Source organism: Schistocerca nitens, chromosome 3, assembly GCF_023898315.1.
Source record: "Schistocerca nitens isolate TAMUIC-IGC-003100 chromosome 3, iqSchNite1.1, whole genome shotgun sequence".
Taxonomy (NCBI): domain Eukaryota; kingdom Metazoa; phylum Arthropoda; class Insecta; order Orthoptera; family Acrididae; genus Schistocerca; species Schistocerca nitens.
The window spans coordinates 576,965,707-576,991,812 of NC_064616.1; the positions used below are offsets into that span (position 1 = coordinate 576,965,707).

The 26,106-nt window shown below is 41.8% G+C and overlaps 1 protein-coding gene across 1 annotated transcript in view; it reads left to right on the plus strand.

Annotated features, from left to right (window-relative positions):
• The window catches only part of LOC126248488 (dedicator of cytokinesis protein 7), a 262,928-nt gene that overhangs the window by 70,650 nt on the left and 166,172 nt on the right, over positions 1–26,106 (plus strand). The window contains exons 10-14 of the mRNA XM_049949513.1: positions 4,443–4,623; positions 8,590–8,715; positions 12,274–12,412; positions 12,525–12,666; positions 22,571–22,759. Of these exons, the coding sequence (XP_049805470.1) occupies positions 4,443–4,623; positions 8,590–8,715; positions 12,274–12,412; positions 12,525–12,666; positions 22,571–22,759 (777 nt within the window). The remainder of the gene's footprint in view (positions 1–4,442; positions 4,624–8,589; positions 8,716–12,273; positions 12,413–12,524; positions 12,667–22,570; positions 22,760–26,106) is intronic.

Consider the following 26,106-nt stretch of genomic DNA (forward strand, 5'->3'; position numbering starts at 1 on the left):
CCTATGGAAATGTGTAGTATTTATGCAAGACAGGCCCCTGTGCATTATGCTACCATGGGGCAAGTGACATCACTTGGCCTGCTTTTCCTGTCTGGCAAGCTTTCCTGAATGCTCGGTGATGTCCCAACTTTACCTTTCAGGTGCTCTGGCTGGTGTATTTTGTAGCATCAGTATACTGAATAGTTACTCTTGCATCTGGCTTACACTTTGTTACTTAGTTGTGTGTGGTCACCAGAATGATAACACCTCTCTCCCTATGACATAGTTGTTGCATTGGCATCTCAGACCACCAAGTCACTATGATATGTAGGAACTGGCTTTTTAGTGGAGCCATAATATCTGCAGTATCAGCAGTCTCCCCATGTTGAAACTCCACCATGATGTGTGGGACTGCAGGACCCACCTATTTAAAAATATTTTACGTGGTGCACCTTGTAGGAATTAGGCGGGCTATCGAAGGCTTTAGGATCAGGGTTAGTCCACACTTCTGCACCAAGGTCAATGAGTTGCCACTTAGCATGTGGTGGCAACGCTTTGTGGTTGGCAAACCTATCGGACAATAGCCACATGGTAGATATTTGCACACCATACCATTGCTGCCCACTGGCGGACTGTTATTTCTGTAATTGACCGTGACCAACATGGGCTTTTGGAATCCATGTAAAGGACTGCCTTTTATTAACTGATTTGGTTCGTTTCAAAATTGTACACTAAATTTGGAGTAGATCTCCATCTTGGTTTCTTAAGAGGTACAGAACTATTTCATGTTTGACTAACTCCAGATTTAACTTTTAAGGCCATATTTCATCTTCCTGTTTTTTTACATGTCACAATTTTAATATGGTATATGCTGACAATTTGAAGCAAGAGGATGCTGCTTTGACTTTCCAGTTGTTTTTCCCAACTATATCTGAGGGATTTGTCATGTCAAAAAGTTGACTTACAGTTCCTATTTTCATTCATTAGTGTCTTTTGGTTCATATTCTGGTGTAATATGAAGCTGAAAATGCAAGTGTTTGTTGCACAGATGCATGTAATAAGGATAATACACGTTGCCTACACCAAAACCTCATGTAGAAAGTTCTTTAAACAATGGATGTTCCTACAACAGCTTTACAGTACCTTTACTCCCTTACAAAGTTCATTTTCAGAAGTCACATTTTGAAAAAGCTGTAACATTCATAAATATAATACTTTGTGTGTGACGCAAAAGGGGTGGCATATATATATATATATATAACAGAGGGAAACATTCCACGTGGAAAAAATATATCTAAAAAGAAAGATGATGAGACTTACCAAACAAAAGCGCTGGCAGGTCGATAGACACACAAACAAACACAAATATACACACAAAATTCTAGCTTTCGCAACCAACGGTTGCTTCGTCAGGAAAGAGGGAAGGAGAGGGAAAGATGAAAGGATGTGGGTTTTAAGGGAGAGGGTAAGGAGTCATTCCAATCCCGGGAGCGGAAAGACTTACCTTAGGGGGAAAAAAGGACAGGTATACACTCGCACACACACACATATCCATCCACACATACAGACACAAGCCCCTCGTATATAACCAGTGTTCGCCTCACACACAGCCATTTTCAAGTGACATCAAATACCTTGTACAGGCAACCTCCACCTTAGTGTTCAACGTATGTCTCATCTATTACCAAATTGTGCACTGACCAAATACATATATCTGTGCATGTATGTGCGCACATGTGCGTCTTTATGATGACAAAATTGTTTTTCTGAGTTACGTTTGTAATGCTTCATACTTTGAATTTTCTTTACATATGTATGTGGGCTAATGTGCTATTGTCAGCCACATCTCCTTTGTTCATTGTAGGCCAAAAGTGGAACACTTCATAGTTCTTATAACCTCCTCAAGTGGTTTGAGAATACGTCATTCTCATTCATTATTTAAATGTAATTTTTTGTCATCAAAGTTAAACAACACAGAAAACAGTTAAAAATTCTGATTTTCTTATCTTGTTAAGTGTGTTATTATTTGTTAATATTGGCAACTGTTTAATATGGGTAACCTTGTTGGGTGAGTCTTTAGATGAGGAATGAAAGTTTACTTATGTCATTCATTTCTGAGCTCGAGGATCAATTCTTCAATTCTAATGCTTATTATTTTATCCATGCTAATGGTGACTGAGAACTACAGCTGTGGATTAAATTATTTGATGAACTACAGTACCTAGCCACTCTTTCTGCCATGATATACAGAGTGATTATAATTAAAGTTAAACTTTCAAACCACTGTAGAAAAAACACCATGGTCAGAACGTCATCGAATTGCAATGTAATATTATCAGAGAAGGGGGAAAATGTATGGCAGAAGAAAAATAAATAGTTACAAAATATAACAGTAGATGGCGCTGTAAGCATCATAATTTAATAGTGGTAGACTGCAAATGACAAATGAATCATCCAACAATGCCTAACGTGTACATTTGATGTTAAACAAATTGTACTCCCCAGTGTGCATGGGTGTACAGATGTGATACTGTTAGTTACATAAGCCCATCCACCACAGCAGGGTCGTATCACATCGGATGGGAAAAATCTGTTTTTAGTTGTCCTGAGGCAAAAAACGGCATAAAAAGTATCAATCACATTGGTTTTTAATTGCCGTGAGGCCAAAAACTGCATAAAAACATCAATCAAAATCAATTCGGGCTATTAATTTCCCTGTGACTGGTGAAAAACATGTTCAAAATGCTGTCCACCGTTTTCTGCAACAAGTTGAAATCAAGAAATAGCATGTTCCACAACTTATCAAACTGTTTCCAGGGTCATGTTCAGAATGTGTCGCACAATGCATGCCTTCAATGTAGCTAAGTCTGCAATCAGAGCACTGAACACATCATCTTTCAGATAGTCCCACAACCAGAAGTTGGACAGATCAAGATCAGGTGACCAGGACAGCCAGGCTGTAGGGAAATGGCGGCTGATAATTCTAGCATTTCTGAAATGGCGCTTCAGCAGCCGCTTAACTGGATTTGCAATGTACGGAGGTGTGCCATCTTTCATAAAAATGATCCCATCCACGTATCCGTGCTGTTGGAGAGCTGAAATGATGTGGTTGCGCAAAAGACACTCATAGCGCGTACCAGTGACGGTACAGGTAACAGGACCGGAAGCACCTGTCTCTTCGAATAAATATGGCCCTACAATATATGATGCCATAAACCTGCACCTCACAGTGAATGACCTTTTCAGGGTGAAATGGTACTGGTTGATTTGCGTGTGGAACTTCCGTTGCATATATTCAACAGTTCTGTGTATTGACATATCCTGTCTGATGGAAGTGGGCTTTGTCTGTCCACAAAATCTTTCATGGCCAATCATTGTCCACTTCCATGTGAGCAAGAAATTCTAAATCAAAGGTCTCTCTTGCTGGCAGGTCAACAGGAAGCAACTCATGCACATGGGTAGTTTTGAATGGATAGCAAAGAAGGATGTTTCGTAGGATTTTACAGACCGTGCTAAAGGGTATATCCAGTGTTTGGGCAATTCTCCTAGCCCTACACATTCGCACGCCACCACTCGTCTCCTCCTGCATTGCTGTAACCACTGCTTCCACTGATGTTGAATAAATTTGTTTCCTCCCTCTACCAGATTGCACACCAAAAGAACCTGTCTTTTTCGAATTTCCGAATCACTTTCTCCAGACCCATGGCAGTCATGGGACCAACACTTTTTTTTCAAACCCTTCAGTGTCTGGAACTTCTGCAGAGCGACATGTGCACAGTCATCAGTCTTGTAATACAGCTTTACAAGCAGAGCGCAATCCTGCATTGAGACAGTCATGGCAAACATCGCAAACGCGAAAGGAGGAAAAGCCGTGTACGAACTTCAGTGGGTCGTGTGCATGACAGTTATTTTCATTTACATATTCTGACACATACAATGTCATCTATTGATCAATTTTCACACTATGTTTTTTTTTTCTTCTGCCATACATTTTCCCCCTTTTCCGATAATATTCCATTACAATTTGATGTCATTCTGACCAGTGGTGTTACTTCTATAGCGTTTTGAAAGTTTAACTGTAATTATAATCACCCAGTATTTTAGATATTCACCCACCTTCAGATAGCTTAATGCAATTGCATACTCACCATTCATTTGATGATGGCATATTGAATATTGCAGCTGTCCTTTGTTTTTTCACCTTACATAATGTGAATGAAGGCGAATACCGTACCATAAGGGCATACACCACACCCAATAAAAATTGTCATGCAGAGATACTATACCTATAGTTGTCATTTTATTTGGCCAGCATGTAAATTGCTGTAATTTGAGCAATTTTGATGTTAATTGATCTCTCTTGCAATTTGTTGTGCCTTCCTGTCGTGCATCTACCAGCATAGCAGCTACTTTTATATTGTGATGTATTTTGTCATCTATATTTATTGTAATTTTGGTTAAAGGAAAGTGATCGCTTGAGAGATGAAGACCTCTACAAGTTTCTTCAAGATTTGAAACGACCATGTTCTGTTATTAAAAAGTTAAAATCAATACCTGGGACATTGAAACTTGATATTTCGCCATGCCCAGAAGAATTAAAAAACTGTCTGACTCCAGAATTAGCAAAACTTAAACCATTTCCAGGTATTTTTTACTGTAGTTCTTCTTTTTGTATTAAGTTCACTGTAGAAAAATACTTATTTTGTTTCCTGTATAATCACTTTTGTTCTGATGGTGTATGGAGAAAAGTTATCTCTAGTATTTATTGAGAATCATTACATTTCATTGTATGGGACCGAAACATCCCTGTTGATTTATGTGACCATGACCCGATGGTTTAAGCTGATTGGTATGGGTATAGGGAATACTGCAACAGGTTCCGGGCTGCTGTTATACTCATGGAATATAGGTTTTTGCAATAATTAAGGTCACTGTGAGTGTGCACTTGAAAACTAATGTATTCTCATTAAACACAATGGGAGACAGTCATTACCTCTATCTTGTGGGCCTACCCACATCTAATTTCAACACGGGTCCCATACATCAAAATACCATCACACAGTATCATTGTAATGTGCACATGTGCTCCTCGCTGCAGTCCGTTGGTCAGCATGTTAGATGCGAACTCACGTTATCAGCACTTCATATTTTTGTATTCAGTTTTTGGTTAGAAGAAACACTGCTTGTCACTAGAAGTTGTAATTTAACGATTTACTGGGGATGAGTCAGTGCTGATGGGAGGGTGACACTGAACCGATACAGTACTTGTAATCCACATTCTGCTACACCATCACAACTACTGATCATGTGCAACATGATTACTTGCAGTTAAAACTTACTACACAACAGGTCCCATAGAGTCATGTACACTAAGGAGTTAAATGTGTGTGTGTGTGTGTGTGTGTGTGTGAGAGAGAGAGAGAGAGAGAGAGAGAGAGAGAGAGAGAGAGAGATTACAGTTTTCAGTATGCTGAAAATGAACGTTTCTCTTTCTGTGTATCCAACACTAGCACAACACACTATTCAGTGACACATATATGCAGGAATTGGGTAGAAATTTAAACTGTTTCCAGTTCATTAATCCATCAGTTACAGTGTTGTTCAGCTGATGTTTCTGAACATCAGTTTTGTAGAAAATTTCAGTATGCTATTTTGTTGTATCAAATTCAATTATTGCTGTTCTCAAATTCACCCACAAAATAGTTTTCAGTACTCATGATTTAGATTTTGCAGTTGTGCAGTAAGGAGAATAAGGACAAAAATGTGTTTCAAACCTGCATATTCCTAATGATTGGTTTGCATATAATAAAGCATTCAAGAATAAGAAATACATTTAATGTGGTCAGTATGAGAAAACTTGCCTTCTTCAGTTCAAAACAGTTTGAAGAGACCAACAATGAACAAAAAGTATCAACTGAGATTTGGTCAGCAGAGGCTTTTCTCTGTAGAATATGGGAATGTTAATGAAAGTAAGATAATAACATTAAGTGAATTTTCAGTTGGTGCTTTGCAGAATGTGATAAAAATATTAAATAAGAATCATGTCCTAATGCTCTGCAAAATTATATTTATTAGCTCAAAGACCAGCTTTAGGCTTCTTTGGTCATTGTCAAGTAACAACTGAATGTCATGAACACAGGTAAAATGATGTGTGAGTTACTAGGACATTATTTATTCAGAAGATACAAAAATGGTGAAATGTAAGTGCTTACATTAACATCATCACCGTCAGAGCATTCAGTCATACCAAAAGAAATTTCACAAACATATGAAAATTGTGGATATAATAATAAAGGTCGTGAAAAGTTCTTGTTGAATGTAAATACCTTAGGATTAAAGAAGACCACTCACCAAAAAGCACAAGCATTGAGTTGTCAATAAGCACATGCAAAAGAAAGTAAACTTACTAACTTTTGGATTTATCCTTTGATGAGATTGAGTAAAACACACGTATGCACGCTCTCACGCACACAAGTGTGTGCATACACATGACTGGGCCCCTGCATGGTGCCAGCTTTTGTGTGTGCCTATTGACAACTCAATATTTCTGCTTTTCAGTGAGTTGTCTTCTTCAATCCTTGATGGATATAAGAATAACATACATTTAACAGCAAATCGGTGGTCTCAGAACTCATTACTATGAACAATCAGTTGACAATGAATTATAACACAGCCACTTTAACATCTATGGAATTCTAGTGACTAAAAGTGCTACAAAGCTCATACTGTGTGAAAACTTTGCCACATAATTATTATAACAAATAGAGTTTTTAGCAATACTTTTCACCACTTTATATAGTTTACCAGTTGCTTGGTTCCTTACATTATCTCATTACTTCCACCATTGTCTGCTTCACAAAATTAGAATTTTCTATTTATCATTGAGTCTGTCATTGTGATCTACAAGACACATTCTTACACAGAAATCAGTTGTAGTTTGAGGAATTGATAAAATAATCTGATACTTGAATATATGTAACCATTTTAGGATGTTGGAAGCTGTGGATGAGATAAGGAACACACTGTTTGAGCAGAAGCCTCTGGAACATGCAAATACACTATCCTCAAAAATGCCTTAAGTATTACTTTGACATTGAGAGATCAGTTGGTCCCAAACTGAACCATTTACATTTGTATCCACATCTACAGCCACATCCGCATATATTCTTTGCAAGCTACCATATGGTGCATGGTAGAGGGTACCATGTACCACTATTAAACATTCCCTTTCCTGTTTGACTCTCAGATGGAGAATGGGAAAAACTACTATCTGTATGCATCAGTATGATTGCTAATGTCTCTTATTTTGTCTTTGAAGTCCTTAAATGAAATGTGTGTTAGCTGCAGGAGAATCTTTCTACTGTCAGCTGCAAATTCTGGTTCTCTAAATTTTCTCAATAGTGTTTCATGAAACGAATGTTGTCTTCCCTCCAGAGATTCTCATTTTAATTCATGAAGCTTCTCTGTAATACTTGCGTGTTGATTGAACCTATCACTAAGGAATCTAGCAGTGTGTTTCTGAATTGCTTCAACACTTTCCTTTAATTCAACCTGGTAAGGATCCCGAACATATGAGCGTTACTTGAGTGGGTTGCCCTAGTGTTCTGTATGTGGTCTCCTTTACAGATGAATTACATTTTCCTAGAATTCTCTCAATAAATTGATGTCGACCAGTCACCTTTCCTACTACTGACCGTACGTGCTCATTCCATCTCACATTGCTTTGCGATGTTATGCCTAAATATCTGAATGATGTTTGTGTCAAGCGGCATGTCACTAATACTGTATTTGAACATTATGGGTTTATTTTTCCTACTCATCTGCGTGTACTTGCATTTTTCTACATTTAGAGAAAACCACCATTCATCACCCCAGAACTGTGCTGTTGATAGAAGACTCACCATTATCCTCTCTTTGACCTATATATTAATTCCCCTCCTGCAACCTCGAAAACACACAAACATCTGCAAATATTCTGTATTACATAATGGTGTCAAGAACACATGTAAACTGGCAACACATTGTGATCATTGATGAGTCCCGTCCCTGTTTAAGCACAAATGTCCAGCAAAATTTGCGTGGAGGTACCTTGTCTGATGCCTTGCTCAGTCTTGCACAGCTGTCATGCCAAACTGTTGGCAGGCCATGAATACCATTCAGTGCTCTGCAGCATCAACTAATCTCTATCCAACAGAAAATGTGTGAGGAATCTGAATGTGCTGTACAAGAAGGCATCTCTATGATGCAATATTCAGGAATAGTTCTTGGGGTACTAGTTTTGTGAGCTGAATCATCATATGAAGTCATAAAAACCGTACGCCATTGGACCTGTTGAGCCATTTGTGAAAGATGATGTAACATAGACTACTGAGAACAGTAAGGTGTTGATGCAGAGTGTTTTAAATATTATAGTCTGTTTACTGAAAAGTAACTGTTAAATATGAAAAGTTTCTTGTCCCTCCAATCCAAATTCCGCAGCACAGTTTGATACAATTATTGTTTTCTCATAGTGTGTACTTGTAATTGTAGTTTCATTGTTTTAGTTTGCATCACTTAAGTGTGTTGTTCATTTTCTGTATTTAGTAACTTCTGTTTTCTGTGCTGTTTCAGATGAAATGAGTCGGCCAACAAAAGAAATATTGGAATTTCCTACTAGAGAAGTGTTTGTTCCTCATTATACATACAGAAATCTTCTGTACGTATATCCTAAAGACTTGAATTTTGCGAGCAGAGCAGGTAAGATTATTGTTTAAATAACTGTACTGAATAATATCAGTAAGAAAAAATATTTCAAAGTCATCATATTATTATTATTATTATTATTATTATTATTAATCTATAATATCTTGGTCTGTGGGCATATTCCATCTTGAGGGGAAATTTTCCTCCTATCTGATGAGGTGACTTCTGTACATTATGTTGTCCTATTGGCTTCTGCTGCAGCAAAAGATTTTTGAATCTCTGTTTCTGTATTCACCACACATTTTTGGCAGCATTGCACTTTTTGAGCATGTGGCTCTTTAGTTACATTCATGTGCTGCGAAAATCTCAGCTTTAAATTGGTTTTCAGTGTAAATTTGGTCCAGGTGGTATACAAACTAAGTGCCATTTCAAGTTCAGCAGTATGTACAAAACAGTCTATTTTGGTGTGAATAAATCAAGAATATTGTGATCTATATAGATTAGTGTGGTAGCAGTTACAAATTGTCAAACACAAAATGAGAGAGCAAGCAGTAGGAGTGGACATAACTTAAATCTGTTTCTATAAACTTGAGTCCTGCAATACTTCGATACTGAGATAAATGTGTTGCATGAAGTATTGTAACATGTAGCCCTACTTAATTGTACTGTGATGATGCATTTGTTGTTGGGAAGACAGCTGTACCACCCAACATGGAGTACAAAACTAATACATCTTGGTACACAATATATAAGTGGCACCTGTAGCCATTAACATTAATGACATGCAGTACACAGAAGGTGATGATGCAGTAATGCGTGGGGATAATGCTATCTGGCAAGAGATGTCCAGAGTGCTGAAGAAAGCAAGTCTAAAACGCAAAGACATGGAGGTGATACTAGGCTTCTATAAGAAAGAATGGCCATTATTAGAAATTTTCAACGTGAAGCAAAAATTAGGAAAGGTATGAGAGGATGTGTTCTCTTTCCTTTTATATTCAGCACTAACCTCCATGTGCCTTTTGACCAAGTTTGTGAAACTACTGAGGTGGGAATCAAATTTAACATGCAGATTATACAAGGTGTCCAGAAAAGGACTCCCTGATTTCAAAATTAAATATCTCGAAAACAAATATCGATAGAGGAATGCAGTAAACGGTATGTTTATTGTGAAAGCTGTAAGAAGTTTATACAGCAGTTTGAAATAATAGTTACAAAATCTGCTAACAGATGGCGCTGTAATCGCCATACGTAATGCCTAGTATAAATAGTGATCCGAAGCCCAGAGCGATCAGTTCCACTATTGAAACGTGAAAGGAGGTTAGCGTACCGAAGGAAGAGATTAAAACCATGTGCTCCATTGAACAACGCGTTTTTCTGGTGCTAGAGTACCACAGGTTAGAAGAGAGTCCTACGGCAACAAGGCGAAGTTTTAAAGCACGATTTAATGTTCCAAAAGGACACGATGCGAAAACCATTCGTACGCTCTTCACAAAATTTCAACGAACAGTCAGCGTAACTGATGATCTAGTGGGGCATGTTGGCCGCAAGCAAACCGCAGTTATGCCTGAAAATATCGCCACAGTTTCTGGAATTATTCAGCGAAATCCAATGTCATCTGTCCATACAATTGCATCTGAGACTGGTTTGAAGCGTTCCAGCATGCAGAAAATACTGAGAAAGAGCCTACACATGTTTCCATTCAAAATTCTAACGCAACAGGCCATACCCGTACAAGCTGTGCAACAAAGGGTTGCCTTTGCTAATCAGATGCTCACAATGATTGATAGTGAAGGATTTGATGTTGGCTGCATTTGGCTTACAGATGAAGCACACTTCCACCTGAATGGGTACGTGAATAAGCAGAACTGGCGATTTTGGGGTTCCGAAAAGCCACATTGGTGTGAAGCGAAACCCCTGTATTCTCCTCAAGTTACTGTGTGGGCTGCAGTATGCAGCAGAGGCATTATTGACCCTTTTTTCATTCGAGAAATGGTCACTGGTGCACGTTACGTTGCAATTTTGGAACAATTTGTCGCCACACAGCAAGCGTTAGAGGATCGACCCGGTACTGAATGGTTTATGCAAGATGGAGCCCGACCACATCGGACCGAACAAGTGTTTCGCTTTCTTGAGGAATACATCGGGAATCGAGTCATTGCTTTGGAATATCCCGAATTTACTGGTGCAGACATGGATTGGCCTCCATATTCGCCGGATTTGACTCCCTGTGACTTTTTTTTGTGGGGCACAGTGAAGGACATGGTCTACCCGAAGCATCCCGCCACGCTGGACGAGCTTGAATCGGCGATCTCTGTGGCATGTGAATCCATTTCGGTTGAGACACTACGAAATGTGATGGCAAATTTTATTCTTCGTTTGCGCCACCTCTGTAGTGCCAATGGTGAACATTTTGAAAACATTGTGATGTGATTGTTTGCAAAGATTGTTTTCATACGATTATTTCACTTATGTATGATGATCTGTTAGCAGCTTTTGTAACTATTATTTCAAACTGCTGTATAAACTTCTTACAGCTTTCACAATAAACATACCATTTACTGTATTCCTCTATCGATCTTTGTTTTCGAGATATTTAATTTTGAAGTCAGGGAGTCCTTTTCTGGACACTCTGTAGACATGCTGTGTTACAGCAACGGTACTGCTGTGGTCCTGGAGGCACAAGATGATCTGGAGAAGGTCCTCATCACAGTGGAAAGGATTTTCTGTAATCAGTATGGTATGAGAATGAATGAGCAAAAGAGTAAAGTGATGGTATGCGGTACTGAAGAAGAGTATCAGCTTTCATGAATAAAATTTGGAAGAGATGCTCTAAAAGTAATAGAAGAATTTATGTATTTGGGAAGTAGGATCATGAAGGATGGTAGAAGAGACAGAAAGAAATTGTGAGCAGATACAACAGGCCAAAATTCACTTAATTTGAGAAAGAACTTACTCATCAGCAAGAACATCAGTCTGGAAGTAGGGTAACGGATCATGAAAACATCTTTTTGACTTGCTTAATGCCTAGGCATGTATTTGACCAGATTCAGGTATCATCCAGTTGCTTTGCCATACATGCACTGCTGCTCATGCTCAACACTTAGAGCATCTTCTGGGATGTGGCCTCTTCATGACCTGTGACACTGTTGTATTTAACTCAGTAACAACACTCTCTCTCTCTCTCTCTCTCTCTCTCTCTCTCTCTCTGTGTGTGTGTGTGTGTGTGTGTGTGTGTGTGTGTGTGTGTGTGTGTGTCACATATTCATAGGAACATTTTGTGTTGTTCTGATTCTAGGAAACACCCTACGATATGTTACAGATGTCTGGAAACACCTGTATTTTATTGTCTGCAAATATTCAGAATTTTTGTCTTCTCTACTGTGTACTCATAAATAATTAATATGCATAATAACTGAAGGATTTATGAAACACAGAGCTGCTATTACCAAGGGTATTACCATCAGAGGAGTCACATTTTAATATGAAAAAGAACAGGATAAGAAGCATAAATCAGAGGCATCTAAGGACTTTATAGTATGAGGAATTAGTGGAGGATCTGTTAACCTATAATTTTGTAGTTGTGTAACCTAATGTGTCCTCTGTTTTTGATAGGATCAGCAAGAAATATTGCTGTCAAAGTTCAGTTAATGTGTGGAGAGGAAGAACGACATGCATTACCTGTAATATTTGGTAAATCATCATGCCCTGAATTCATGTCAGCTGCATACACGGTCGTCAGTTATCATAACAAGTATGTTGAAGCTTTTGAGAATTATCTCCTAAATTTTCTCATTTCATCAATATGCCATTGTCTAGCCACCCTGTAATGAGGAAATGTCTAATGTGTTCTTTGAATTTCTCAGGTGTCCTGACTTTTATGATGAAATAAAAATGAAACTTCCAGCTAATCTTGGATCACAGCATCATTTACTTTTTACATTTTATCATATCAGCTGTCAACGAAAAATTGAACAACCGGTTGTTGAAACTCCCATAGGCTACACAGTAAGTTTATTTTTTTATGAAATTTGTGTAATTTATTAGACATAAAAGCTGCAGTCAGCAAGATTGTAGTGTGAGTTGTGAATTAATTTTGCAAAAATACAGTTTTTAGTCACACCTAAAGCAATCTGGATAATTTATGCACATTCAACAATTGTTACATTACTGATTGTAACTAAGGAAGAATCAAGATTACAGTGCCTTTTAAAACCTTACATATGAATTTGTCTGTAAAAGCCGGCCGGGGTGGCCAAGCGGTTCTAGGCGCTACAGTCTGGAACCGCGCGACCACTATGGTTGCAGGTTGGAATCCTGCCTCGGGCATGGATGTGTTTGATGTCCTTAGGTTAGTTAGGTTTAAGTAGTTCTAAGTTCTAGGGGACTGATGACCTCAGAAGTTAAGTCCCATAGTGCTCAGAGCCTTTTTTTTTTTTTTTTAAACACACACATTTAACCAGTTAATGTATAAGCCTCTGAGACCTGTTGTATAGTAAGTTTGAACTGCAAGTAATCATGTTGCACATGATTAGTTATTTAAACATTTATTTGTTTGTTTATTTTTTGCAAACTGTGTTGTTCTATTTTATGTTTTCAAGAGCGATCACATAGTCAGGTATCAAACATCGTGTTGTTCCTAGTATCCTTATACATTTGTTAAATGCGTTACCTAACATCACTTAATGTTGGAATCAGAAAAAAATTAAACTTTCAGTTCATAATTGAGTTGTTAAGCAGTTGTCAGCCACAGGAATGGCTAACAACCAATTGTCAATCCAAATGAATTGCCACCACCGAACTGTGGCCAGGAGGGCAGTTGATCACCTGGTGACAGAACATGCTGCTGAGCACAACATGTGGGACTTCAACAACTGTGACTGCTTCATAACTCTTGGATCTAGACACTTCCCCCTCTCCCTCCTCCCCTCCCCTTTCCCCAATATCAGTTTCTCTGAACTACATAGATGGATATGATTCTTGAAACACACCTTTCCATTATGCAGTCCTCATGGCTTAAACCTCTGCTGGCTTCCATCCCACATCCACCTTTATCCCTGTCCTCGAGTGTCCCATTTCACTCTATTAATTTGCATTCACACTGTTATCTCCACAGTCTCCTCCTCCCTCTGATCTATCCCCCACCACTTCAGTGAAATTTCCTGGGCCTGAGCCAGGGCTGGTTCACCAGTGGCACACTCCTAGCCTGTTCCCTTGCTGCATCCCCATTTAAGCCATCAGCCTCCCTTTCCTCTGCCCCATTTTCCTCCTGCCTTCCTTCTCTCATCCACCCCACCCATTTCAACCTCGTTGTCCTAGTTGGGCTGCAACAATGAGACAATGCATATATATATATATATATATATATATATATATATATATATATATATATATATATATATATATATATATATATATATATATCACACACACAGCATTGTCTCATTGTTGCAGCCCAATAGAGGGAAACATTCCACGTAGGAAAAATATATCTAAAAACAAAGATGATGTGACTTACCAAATGAAAGTGCTGGCAGTTCGACAGACACACAAACGAACACAAACATACACACAAAATTCAAGCTTTCGCAACAAACTGTTGCCTCATCAGGAAAGAGGGAAGGAGAGGGAAAGACGAAAGGATGTGGGTTTTAAGGGAGAGGGTAAGGAGTCATTCCAATCCCGGGAGTGGAAAGACTTACCTTATGGGGAAAAAAGGACGGGTATACACTCACGCACACATACACACATATCCATCCACACTGTGCGAGTGTATACCCGTCCTTCCTCCCCCCAAGGCAAGTCCCTCCACTCCCGGGACTGGAACGACTCCCCACCCTCTCCCCCAAAACCCACATCCCCTCGTCCTTCCCTCTCCCTCCCTCCCCCCCGACGAGGCAACAGTTTGCTGCGAAAGCTTGAATCCCGTGTGTATGCTTGTGTTCGTTTGTGTGTCTATCGACGTGCCAGCGCCCTCGTCCGGCAAGTCACATCATCTTTGCCCCTACATACATCCCTCCCACGTGGAATGTTTCCCTCTATTTTTTATATATGATATGGTTATAATAGAGGGAAACATTCCACGTAGGAAAAATATATCCAAAAACAATGATGTGACCCACCAAACGAAAGCGCTGGCAGGCCGACAGACACACAAACGAACACAAACACACACAAAATTCAAGCTTTCGCAACAAACCGTTGCCCCACCAGGAAAGAGGGAAGGAGAGGGAAAGACGAAAGGATATGGGTTTTAAGGGAGAAGGCAAGGAGTCACTCCAATCCCGGGAGCGGAAAGACTCACCTTAGGGGGGAAAAAGGACGGGTATACACTCGCACACACACACATATCCATCCACACATATACAGACACAAGCAGACATCTCACAAGCAGACATATTTAAAGACAAAGAGTTTGGGCAGAGATGTCAGTCGAGGCAGAAGTGCAGAGGCAAAGATATTGTTGAATGACAGGTGAGGTATGAGTGGCGGCAACTTGAAATTAGCGGAGATTGAGGCCTGGTGGATAACGAGAAGAGAGGATATATTGAAGAGCAAGTTCCCATCTCCGGAGCTCGGATAGGTTGGTGTTAGTGGGAAGTATCCAAATAACCCGGACAGTGTAACACTGCGCCAAGATGTGCTGGCCGTGCACCAAGGCATGTTTAGCCACAGGGTGATCCTCATTACCAACAAACACTGTCTGCCTGTGTCCATTCATGTGAATGGACAGTTTGTTGCTGGTCATTCCCACATAGAATACATCACAGTGTAGGCAGGTCAGTTGGTAGATCACGTGGGTGCTTTCACACGTGGCTCTGCCTTTGATCATGTACACCCTCCGGGTTACAGGACTGGAGTAGGTGGTGGTGGGAGTGTGCATGGGACAGGTTTTACATCGGGGGCGGTTACAAGGGTAGGAGCCAGAGGGTAGGGAAGGTAGTTTGGGGATTTCATAGAGATGAACTAAGAGGTTACGAAGGTTAGGTGGATGGCGGAAAGACACTCTTGGTGGAGTGGGGAGGATTTCATGAAGGATGGATCTCATTTCATGAAATCCTCCCCACTCCACCAAGAGTGTCTTTCCGCCGTCCACCTAACCTTCGTAACCTCTTAGTTCATCCCTATGAAATCCCCAAACCACCTTCCCTACCCTCTGGCTCCTACCCTTGTAACCGCCCCCGATGTAAAACCTGTCCCATGCACCCTCCCACCACCACCTACTCCAGTCCTGTAACCCGGAGGGTGTACACGATCAAAGGCAGAGCCACGTGTGAAAGCACCCACGTGATCTACCAACTGACCTGCCTACACTGTGATGCATTCTATGTGGGAATGACCAGCAACAAACTGTCCATTCGCATGAATGGACACAGGCAGACAGTGTTTGTTGGTAATGAGGATCACCCTGTGGCTAAACATGCCTTGGTGCACGGCCAGCACATCTTGGCACAGTGTTACACTGTCCGGGTTATTTGGATACTTCCCACTAACACCAACCTATCCGAGCTCCGGAGATGGGAACTTGCTCTTCAATATATCCTCTCTTCTCGTTATCCACCAGGCCTCAATCTCCGTTAATTTCAAGTTGCCGCCACTCATACCTCACCTGTCATTCAACAATATCTTTGCCTCTGCACTTCTGCCTCGACTGACATCTCTGCCCAAACTCTTTGTCTTTAAATATGTCTGCTTGTGAGATGTCTGCTTGTGTCTGTATATGTGTGGATGGATATGTGTGTGTGTGCGAGTGTATACCCGTCCTTTTTTCCCCCTAAGGTGAGTCTTTCCGCTCCCGGGATTGGAGTGACTCCTTGCTTTCTCCCTTAAAACCCATATCCTTTAGTCTTTCCCTCTCCTTCCCTCTTTCCTGGTGGGGCAACGGTTTGTTGCGAAAGCTTGAATTTTGTGTGTGTGTTTGTGTTCGTTTGTGTGTCTGTCGGCCTGCCAGCGCTTTCGTTTGGTGGGTCACATCATCTTTGTTTTTGGATATATTTTTCCTACGTGGAATGTTTCCCTCTATTATAACCATATCATATATAAAAAATAGAGGGAAACATTCCACGTGGGAGGGATGTATGTAGGGGCAAAGATGATGTGACTTGCCGGACGAGGGCGCTGGCACGTCGATAGACACACAAACGAACACAAGCATACACACGGGATTCAAGCTTTCGCAGCAAACTGTTGCCTCGTCGGGGGGGAGGGAGGGAGAGGGAAGGACGAGGGGATGTGGGTTTTGGGGGAGAGGGTGGGGAGTCGTTCCAGTCCCGGGAGTGGAGGGACTTGCCTTGGGGGGAGGAAGGACGGGTATACACTCGCACAGTGTGGATGGATATGTGTGTATGTGTGCGCGAGTGTATACCCGTCCTTTTTTCCCCCTAAGGTAAGTCTTTCCACTCCCGGGATTGGAATGACTCCTTACCCTCTCCCTTAAAACCCACATCCTTTCGTCTTTCCCTCTCCTTCCCTCTTTCCTGATGAGGCAACAGTTTGTTGCGAAAGCTTGAATTTTGTGTGTATGTTTGTGTTCGTTTGTGTGTCTGTCGACCTGCCAGCACTTTCATTTGGTAAGTCACATCATCTTATAAAGCTCTGAAGAAAGACAGTGTCAGAAATCTCAGCAACATTTTCAATCTTGTTTATGTGCCTGTCATCTGCTCAGCACCTGACCTATACAGAGACATTACGTTTACTCCTTCCATTAATTGTCTTCCACCTAGGACTTCCCTGTGTCATACTAATATTTAAGGGGTAAAGGTGACAAATGTCATAAAAGTTTAGATTCTGAGTCGCCAATAGGCACACAAAGAAGGCTGAGAAATCACTAGCTTCTTGGTGAATCCATCTGCAGTGCTATAGAGTACAAATACACACACATGCACCTTCAAGACTACATTGTCTAGGATGACTACATTGTATCAGTATTGTGACTTGACTGGGGTCAAGGGGTTGTGTTGGTGAATGGAGGAAGGGGGAGGACAGTGGGAGAAAGGATGGTTGATGGCTGTTGGCGGAGACAGCATGCACACAGGATGGAAGGTTATGTTGGACTTCTGGGATGAGATCACTGTCACATTGCAAAAGTCCATTGTAACCTTCGACCTATTCTCACATCATTAGTCCCATCCCAGAATCTCTCCACTGAATTAACCTCCCTCCTCACCCCATCTATTCCCCCCTCCCCCCCCCCCCCACACACACACACACCTTCTACATGCTTACCAAAATCCATGAACCAAACAATCCTGGGTGCCACATTGAAGCTGTTTACTGTGTTACCATGGAAAAAATCTAGGCTCTTATTGAGCAGCACCTCCAACCAGTGGCCTGCAGACTACCTTCTCATCTCAAAGACATGACCCACTTCCTTCACTGGTTCTCAGCCATCCACACCCCTTATTCATTGCTGTTGATACCACCTGCCTTTATACCAGCCACACCCATGCCCATGACCTCATTGCAATTGAGCACTCTCTCTCCCTATTTACATTAGATTAGATTCAGTTTTCTTTCCATAGACCCAAAAATGAGATGATTCTTCTGGGTGTGAAGCAGGTCAGAAAGTATAACAAAAAACATAAACCATCTGAATATGATACTAACCTGATCATTTGTCAGGAGACTGTCAAAATAGGTGAATAAATTACAGTAAACTGGAACTACTAATATTCACAGAATTAATACTGTATCAAAACGAAAAATAATTATGCAATTTTAATAAATTCACCACACACAAAATACCTAATCTTGTCTGTTGTGACCAAGTGCTGTCACAATTGAAATCTAACAGACATTTTTACTTAAGCTGGTCTAATGTTCCCTGTTAAGATATTCATCTATAGAGTAGGAGGAGTTGCCTATCAAAAAGTCTTTCAAACGCTGATTAAACTGAGCTTTATCTGCAACCAAGTTTTTTTATGGTTTCTGGCAGTTTATTGAAAATGTGTGTTCCCGGACCAAGCTAAGTGATTTTAGGTTTTTATGTAGATTGCTCTTATTCCTAGTATTGATACTATGTATTGAGCTATTGCTTGGAAATAGAGATATGTCACTTGTACAAATTTCATTAATGTATAAATATGCTGAGAAGCAGTGGTTAGAATACAGAGTTCCTTGAACAGGTTTCGACTTGATGTTCTTGAATTTACAACTCAAATGAATCTTATTACACACTTTAACAAGCTCTGTGGTATGCCCTTCCCAATTGAATTTAGTATCAAGTTGTATTGCCAGAAATTTAACACTGTCAACCATTTTCATCTTCATGTCTTCATACGTTATACACATTCTGGAAGGAAACCTCTTAGGTTCTGATCTGCATACACTGGGTCTTTTCAAAGTTTAATGACAGTGATTTAGCATTAAACCATTTATTAGTGTCAGTGAAAGTTTGATTAGCAGCCATTTCTAAATCTGTATTTGACTTGTTACTTATTGCAATGTTTGTATAATCTGCAAACAAAACAAACTTAGCATCTGGCAATGACAAGAGGTCATTAATGCGCACAAGAAAAAGCAACAGACCCAAGATGGAACCATGAGGAACACCACATGTAATTAATTCCCAATCAAATGAAGACTGACTGTTTACTGCACAGGTATTTCGCAATGACACCCTTTGTTTCCTGTTAGTTAGATAAGACTCAAACCATTTTGTAGCAGTGCAGGTGACATCATAATATTCTAATTTTCTTAAGAGAATGCTGTGATTCACACAGTCAAAGGCTTTTTACATGTTACAGAAAATGCCAGTAGCCTCTAATTTGTTACCTAATGAATTAAGTACATTTTCACTGTATATGTAAATAGCTTTCTCTATATCAGAACCCTTAAGAAACCCAAACTGTGACTTGGACGATATATTATATGCAGTCAGATGCTTAGGGAGAGGCTTGAACACAACCTTTACAAGTATTTCTGAAAAAGCCAGCGAAAGTGAAACTCGTTGATAGTTTGGTGGTATCTCTTTATCCCCCTCCTTCTAAACAGGCTTAACTTCAGCCTATTTTAGCCAGTCTGAAAGTGTTCTGCTGATAAGAGATTGATTACACAAATAACTTAAGATATAACTCAACTCGCATGAGCACTCTTTGATTAACGTAGTTGATATATTATCATAACCACTAGAATACTTAGATTTTTAAGGATTTTATAATGGATGCTACTTCTTTGGGAGACGTGAGTGTCATTTACGTTTTACTGAAGTTATTTGTGAATACTGGTCTCAGATACACCATTGCAGTGTTTACTGATAACCCCAAGCTGCCACTAACAAAAATGAAGTACTTGTTTAAGAGGTTTGCAACACTACATGTACTTGTTAGCAATGTCTCATTTATTTTTAGAGCTATCTGCCCCTCTTCGTTTTTGGCCCCGCCTGTCTCTGTCTTCACTATATCTCATATAGTTCTATTTTGTTGGTAGGCTCAGTAGGAACCACAGCGGTATGAGACCCCATGATCCAAGAAGCCATTCCACCTCTAAATTAATTTTCCTAACGGAAGAGTTGAAATGAGGCTGGTCATGGCACCTCAGAACTGATACAAGCCCAACACCAGTATGTCTCATTGCTGAAGCGATCTTTACCAGGTCACCTGCAATTGAATAATTAGGATCCAAGTCTGTGTTGTTGCCCACCCCAACCACTATTACCACAGTGTCTTCCTTTGTAAAGTCTTTGCAAAGTGAGCCAACATCCTCTACCACATTGCCCAGACTTGCAGTAGGTTTAACAAAACGTGTAACCAGCATCTTCAGCCAATTGCCTGCAGACTGTCTTCCCTTATCAAAGACATGAACCACTTCCTTCATCAATTATCAACCATCCACACCCCTTACCCCTTACTCATCACTACTAATGCCACCTGTGTTCACACCAACCACCCCCATGCCCGTGATCTTGCCACTATTGAACTTTATCTCTCCCAATGTCACCCCAACTTCAGTTCCAGCACCTCATTCCTTACACCTCTAATCACATCCATACACATAATTCTTCCTATTTCAGTGGAAGAAAGACAAACAAGTCCACATGGGAACCTGTATGGCACCCTTCTATGCCCACCTGTTTGTCAGCCATTAGGGAACCCCTCCTTCTTCCAGCCACCCAAAATCCCAAAGCCCATGTCTGGTTCAGATTTATTGATATCTTTATGATCTGGACCTCATTTCTCCACAGCCTCAACATCTTCTCACCCACCCATCTCAGCTGGTCATCCACAGTTCAGTGTGCCACCTTCATAGATATTGATCTCCACCTCTCAGGTGCCTTCATCCATACCTATGTCCATCAACAGTATCTGCACTTTGATAGCTGCTATCCCTCTCACACTAAAAAGTTTCTTCTGTATAGACTGGCTTCTCGTTGATGGCAAATCTGCAGTGACAAATACCACCTTGCTCAGTACTCAGAAGGTTGCACTAAGCCCTTCACAGACAAGCATTACTCCCAAACTCAGTTAGTAAATAGATTTCCTGTGCCAGATCCACGTGTGCCCCCTAATGCACTGACCATCCCCAGGAATCAGTTACAAAGAGTGTTCTGCCCCCCCCCCTCCCCTCTCCACCCCCACCCCCCTGTTCCTCATCATCCATTATCATCTCAAACTGGACCAAGTTAATCATATGCTTGACCACGTATTCCACTACTTATTGTTGTGCCTGGTAATGAAGGACGTTCTACCAATAATCATGCCCATTCCTCCCAAAGTGGTATTCCACTGCCTACCCAGTCTACACCTTATGCCACAATGGTCATATCCCTACGGAAGACCCAGGTGCAAGACTTGTCCAGTGTATCCTACTCCAGTCCTGTCATAGGCATATCATATCAGAGGGAGAACCACCAGTGAAACCATCATATCTTATACCAGTTCCGCTGTAATTTCTGCAGTGTTCTACATGGGCGTAATCACCAACCATCTGTCCACCCAAATGAGTGGCCACTGACAAACTGTGGTCAAGAGCAGAGTTGAGCATCCAGTGGCAGGCTGAGCACAACATGCTCGACTTCGATGGATGCTCCACAGCCCATGCCACTAGGTCCTTCACTCAGCACCAGCTTGTGTAGGTTACATAGATGAGAGTTGTCCTTGCATAACGTCCTTCAAACCCGTACTATTCCTGGCCTTTATCTCAGCTAGCCTGTGCCCGACATCCACCTCCATCCTTGCCACATGACTGTAACTTCACTCATCCTTCACTCACACCCTCGTCCATACAGTCTCTCTCTATCTCTCTCTCCTAATCCTCTTAATCCTCTCCCTTCCGCAGTGTGCTATTCACAACTCTCATGCCTGTGACCAGAAAAAACTTATTAGTGCCACATTCCTATCCACTGTGCCTGCTGCCTCTTCTTCTCAGTCATCAGCCACCCTTACTCAGCCCTTCCATCCACTGCCCTCCTTTTATCTCCCCTTGTCCACTCCACTCAACAAAAGCACTGACACCAGTTGGATTGCAGTCTGGCACAGGCGTATTTAGTATTACCATATCAGTATCATACTAATGTCTCATAACTTTCATTTATTGCCATTTATATCAGTCCATCCCATTGTAGGAGAAGCAAACTAAACAACTCTTGTTAACAATGGAATGGTTAAAGATAAACATTCATTTTATAGTAGCAGTGTTGAATTGATGGATACCCGTTTCCTTGGTAGTAGTTTCACTAGTAGTAGATGTGGACAGCAGGAATTTCTTTAATCCATTTATGCATGTTATGTACCGCTCAGTGTGTGAACTCTATGGTCAGTGAGTATATTTATTCATTTCAGTTTATATTTGAGCCAAAATACTTCAGTATTTAATCTATGTAGATGTGACGTTAAATATTTTAAATGCCATGTGATTTTCTTTTAGGTGTGTTGATGGAGAACACTAATTATTTCCCTGTTTTGTTCCCTTCTAGTGGCTTCCATTGTCCCCAGATGGCCGGCTCCAAGTTGGGGATTTTTGTCTTCCAGTAATGGTGGAACATCCACCACCTAGATATTCCTACATTCCACCTGACGTGCTTCTACCTGGTACTAAATGGGTTGATAACCATAAGGGCATCTTTAGTGTTGTTTTAGAAGCTGTTTCTTCGGTTCATACTCAGGTAACACACAGTTATCATATTGCATTTGATATTAATGATAGATTGCATTATCTTTGATGTGAATTTTCATTACAAACAAATTAATTAACTTTTAGGTAGCTACATATTAAGTAAATGAGTACATCCAAAGCTATACTTCATAGTATGTGTCCGATAGTTAAGAGATCATGCAGTTTGTTGTACATGTAAGCAAATAATGAGATGAACACGAGATACATAATGAGCAAATACTCATGTGGCAATGAATTTGTGAGAGCATTTGTTCCCTTGCATGCATAGTTCTCATTGTAGTTTGGTCTAGTAATTTATTTAGTGAGTAAATATCACAGAATTTATTTAATTGCTTTCCACACCAATGGTAGTGCACACAGCCTAAAATACATAATTCAGCGATTTTTTTAAATATATATATATAAAAAAACAAAGATGATGTGACTTACCAAATGAAAGCGCTGGCAGGTCGATAGAAACACAAACATACACACAAAATTCAAGCTTTCGCAACAAACTGTTGCCTCATCAGGAAAGAGGGAAGGAGAGGAAAAGACGAAAGGATGTGGGTTTTAAGGGAGAGGGTAAGGAGTCATTCCAATCCCGGGAGCGGAAAGACGTACCTTAGGGGGAAAAAAGGACGGGTATACACTCGTGCGCACACACACATATCCGTCCACACATATATAGACACTAGCAGACATATTTAAAGACAAAGAGTTTGGGCAGAGATGTCAGTCGAGGCGGAAGTGCAGAGACAAAGATGTTGTTGAATGACAGGTGAAGTATGAGTGGCGGCAACTTGAAATCAGCGGAGATTGAGGCCTGGTGGGTAACAGGAAGAGAGGATATATTGAAGAGCAAGTTCCCATCTCCGGAGTTCGGATAGGTTGGTGTTGGTGGGAAGTATCCAGATAACCCTGATGGTGTAACACTGTGCCAAAATGTGCTGGCCGTGCACCAAGGCATGTTTAGCCACAGGGTGATCCTCATTACCAACAAACACTGTCTGCCTGTGTCCATTCATGCGAATGGACAGTTTGTTGCTGGTCATTCCCACATAGAATGCATCACAGTGTAGGCAGGTCAGTTGGTAAATCACGTGGGTGCTTTCACACGTGGCTCTTCCTTTGATCGTGTACACCTTCCGGGTTACAGGACTGGAGTAGGTGGTGGGAGGGTGCATGGGACAGGTTTTACACCGGGGGAGGTTACAAGGATAGGAGCCAGAGGGTAGGGAAGGTGGTTTGGGGATTTCATAGGAATGAACTAACAGGTTACGAAGGTTAGGTGGACGGTGGAAAGACACTCTTGGTGGAGTGGGGAGGATTTCATGAAGGATGGATCTCATTTCAGGGCAGGATTTGAGGAAGTCGTATCCCTGCTGGAGAGCCACATTCAGAGTCTGGTCCAGTCCCGGGAACTATCCTGTCACAAGTGGGGCACTTTTGTGGTGGTTCTGTATTTGAAGGGATGAGGAAGTGGCTCTGGTTATTTGCTTCTGTACCAGGTCGGGAGGGTAGTTGCGGGATGCGAAAGCTGTTGTCAGTTTGTTGGTGTAATGGTTCAGGGATTCCAGACTGGAGCAGATTCGTTTTCCACGAAGACCTAGGCTGTAGGGAAGGGACCGTTTGATGTGGAATGGGTGGCAGCTGTCATAATGGAGGTACTGTTGCTTGTTGGTGGGTTTGATGTGGACGGACGTGTGAAGCTGGCCATTGGACAGATGGAGGTCAACGTCAAGGAAAGTGGCGTGGGATTTGGAGTAGGACCAGGTGAATCTGATGGAACCAAAGGAGTTGAGGTTGGAGAGGAAATTCTGGAGTTCTTCTTCACTGTGTGCGGTAGCCACCAGAAAGATCGCGGGAGGCGCACATCGGCACGGCGCGTCACTGACGGTAGTTGCCGCAAGTAGAGTCACATCCACCAGAGGGCACGCGAGAATTCGGCCGCTACCTCTGCCAGCGAAACAACAACAACAACAACAACAACAACAACAACAACAACTTGGGAAGCACGGGCCGTGCCCAGTCAGTTCACATCGGGCATGCCTATGAGACAGTTCTCGGTCTACTCTGAAGTGCGACGGAAACGTGAACCGTGTTACTACATAATTGGCGACAAGTAGGGTCGTTCTTTCGCGTGTTGCGTCGTTGTTCCGGTTTCGCGGATTATCCGCGGCATGGAGGATTTAGTGCGGGTTTTGGTTGAGCAGCAGACGGAGCTCATGGCCACCATGAAACAAGTGCTTCCGGCATTGCTCTCCACGCCGTCTCCTCCGGCGCCGTTTCCTCCTCCCTTTCCCCCGTGTGACGAGACGGCGGAGGATTGGGACGCGTATGAACATCGCCTTCAGCAGCATTTCCAGGCGTTTCATGTTGCCGATGTGGAGGTATGTCGTGCTCTTTTCTTGTCTTGGATATCTCCCTCGCTGTATCAAGTTTTGCGGCAGCTAGCGCCGTTGCAGGAACTCTCGTCCTTGTCCTTTGACGCATTGTGTTCCTTACTGTCTTCATATTATCGCCGCCGCACGCATGTTGTGGCGGCTAGGGTCGAGTTCTATCAATGCAAGAAACAGCCCCATCAGTCTTACCGGGCGTGGGCCGCTACCCAGCACGGTCTTAGTCGCAAGTGTCATTTTGTCACGGAGCAGTCGCGAGAGTCGTATTCCCACGTTATGTTGCGCGACGTCATTGTTCGGTCGGCCCCTGATAGGGAGGTCCGGCAACGGGCCCTGCAGTTAGAAGACCCTTCCCTTGAGGAAGTCCTGTCAATTGCTCAATCGTATGAAGTCTCTCACGCCGCTGGTCAACAGCTGGAAGCGTGGTGCAACGTCGCGGCGGTTCAGGGCGGCGCGGCCGCGTCCACTGCGACCATGGTGGACGACGTGCGAGCGGTACAATCCGGCCGTTACGGCCGCTCTCGCACTGCGCGTAAACAGAGTTCCGGCCGCCGGCCCCTGTTACCGTCCTGTGCGTCGTGCTATATACATCACGATCGGTCGGAGTGCCCCCAGCGTTGGGCAGTTTGTCGCAAATGTAATAAAAAAGGACACATTGCTAAAGTTTGTCGCTCAGCCTCGAAAGACTCGAAGGAAGCAGTTACAGAGGACATGGACGCTGACATTTAGGAAGTTTCATCGGGCCAGGCTCCCGACGCATCGGCCCACAAACTCTTTATCGAGGTGTCGGACCGGTCGCACCGATTACAACTGCAAGTAGATAAGGGCGCGGCGGTTTCTTTGTTGAATGCGCAGACTTACTCCGATCGTGGGTCGTCCCCGTTGGCGCCAGTTTACCGGCGTCTACGCGGTTATGGTAAACAGTTCATTCCCCTACTGGGTCAATTCACTACCG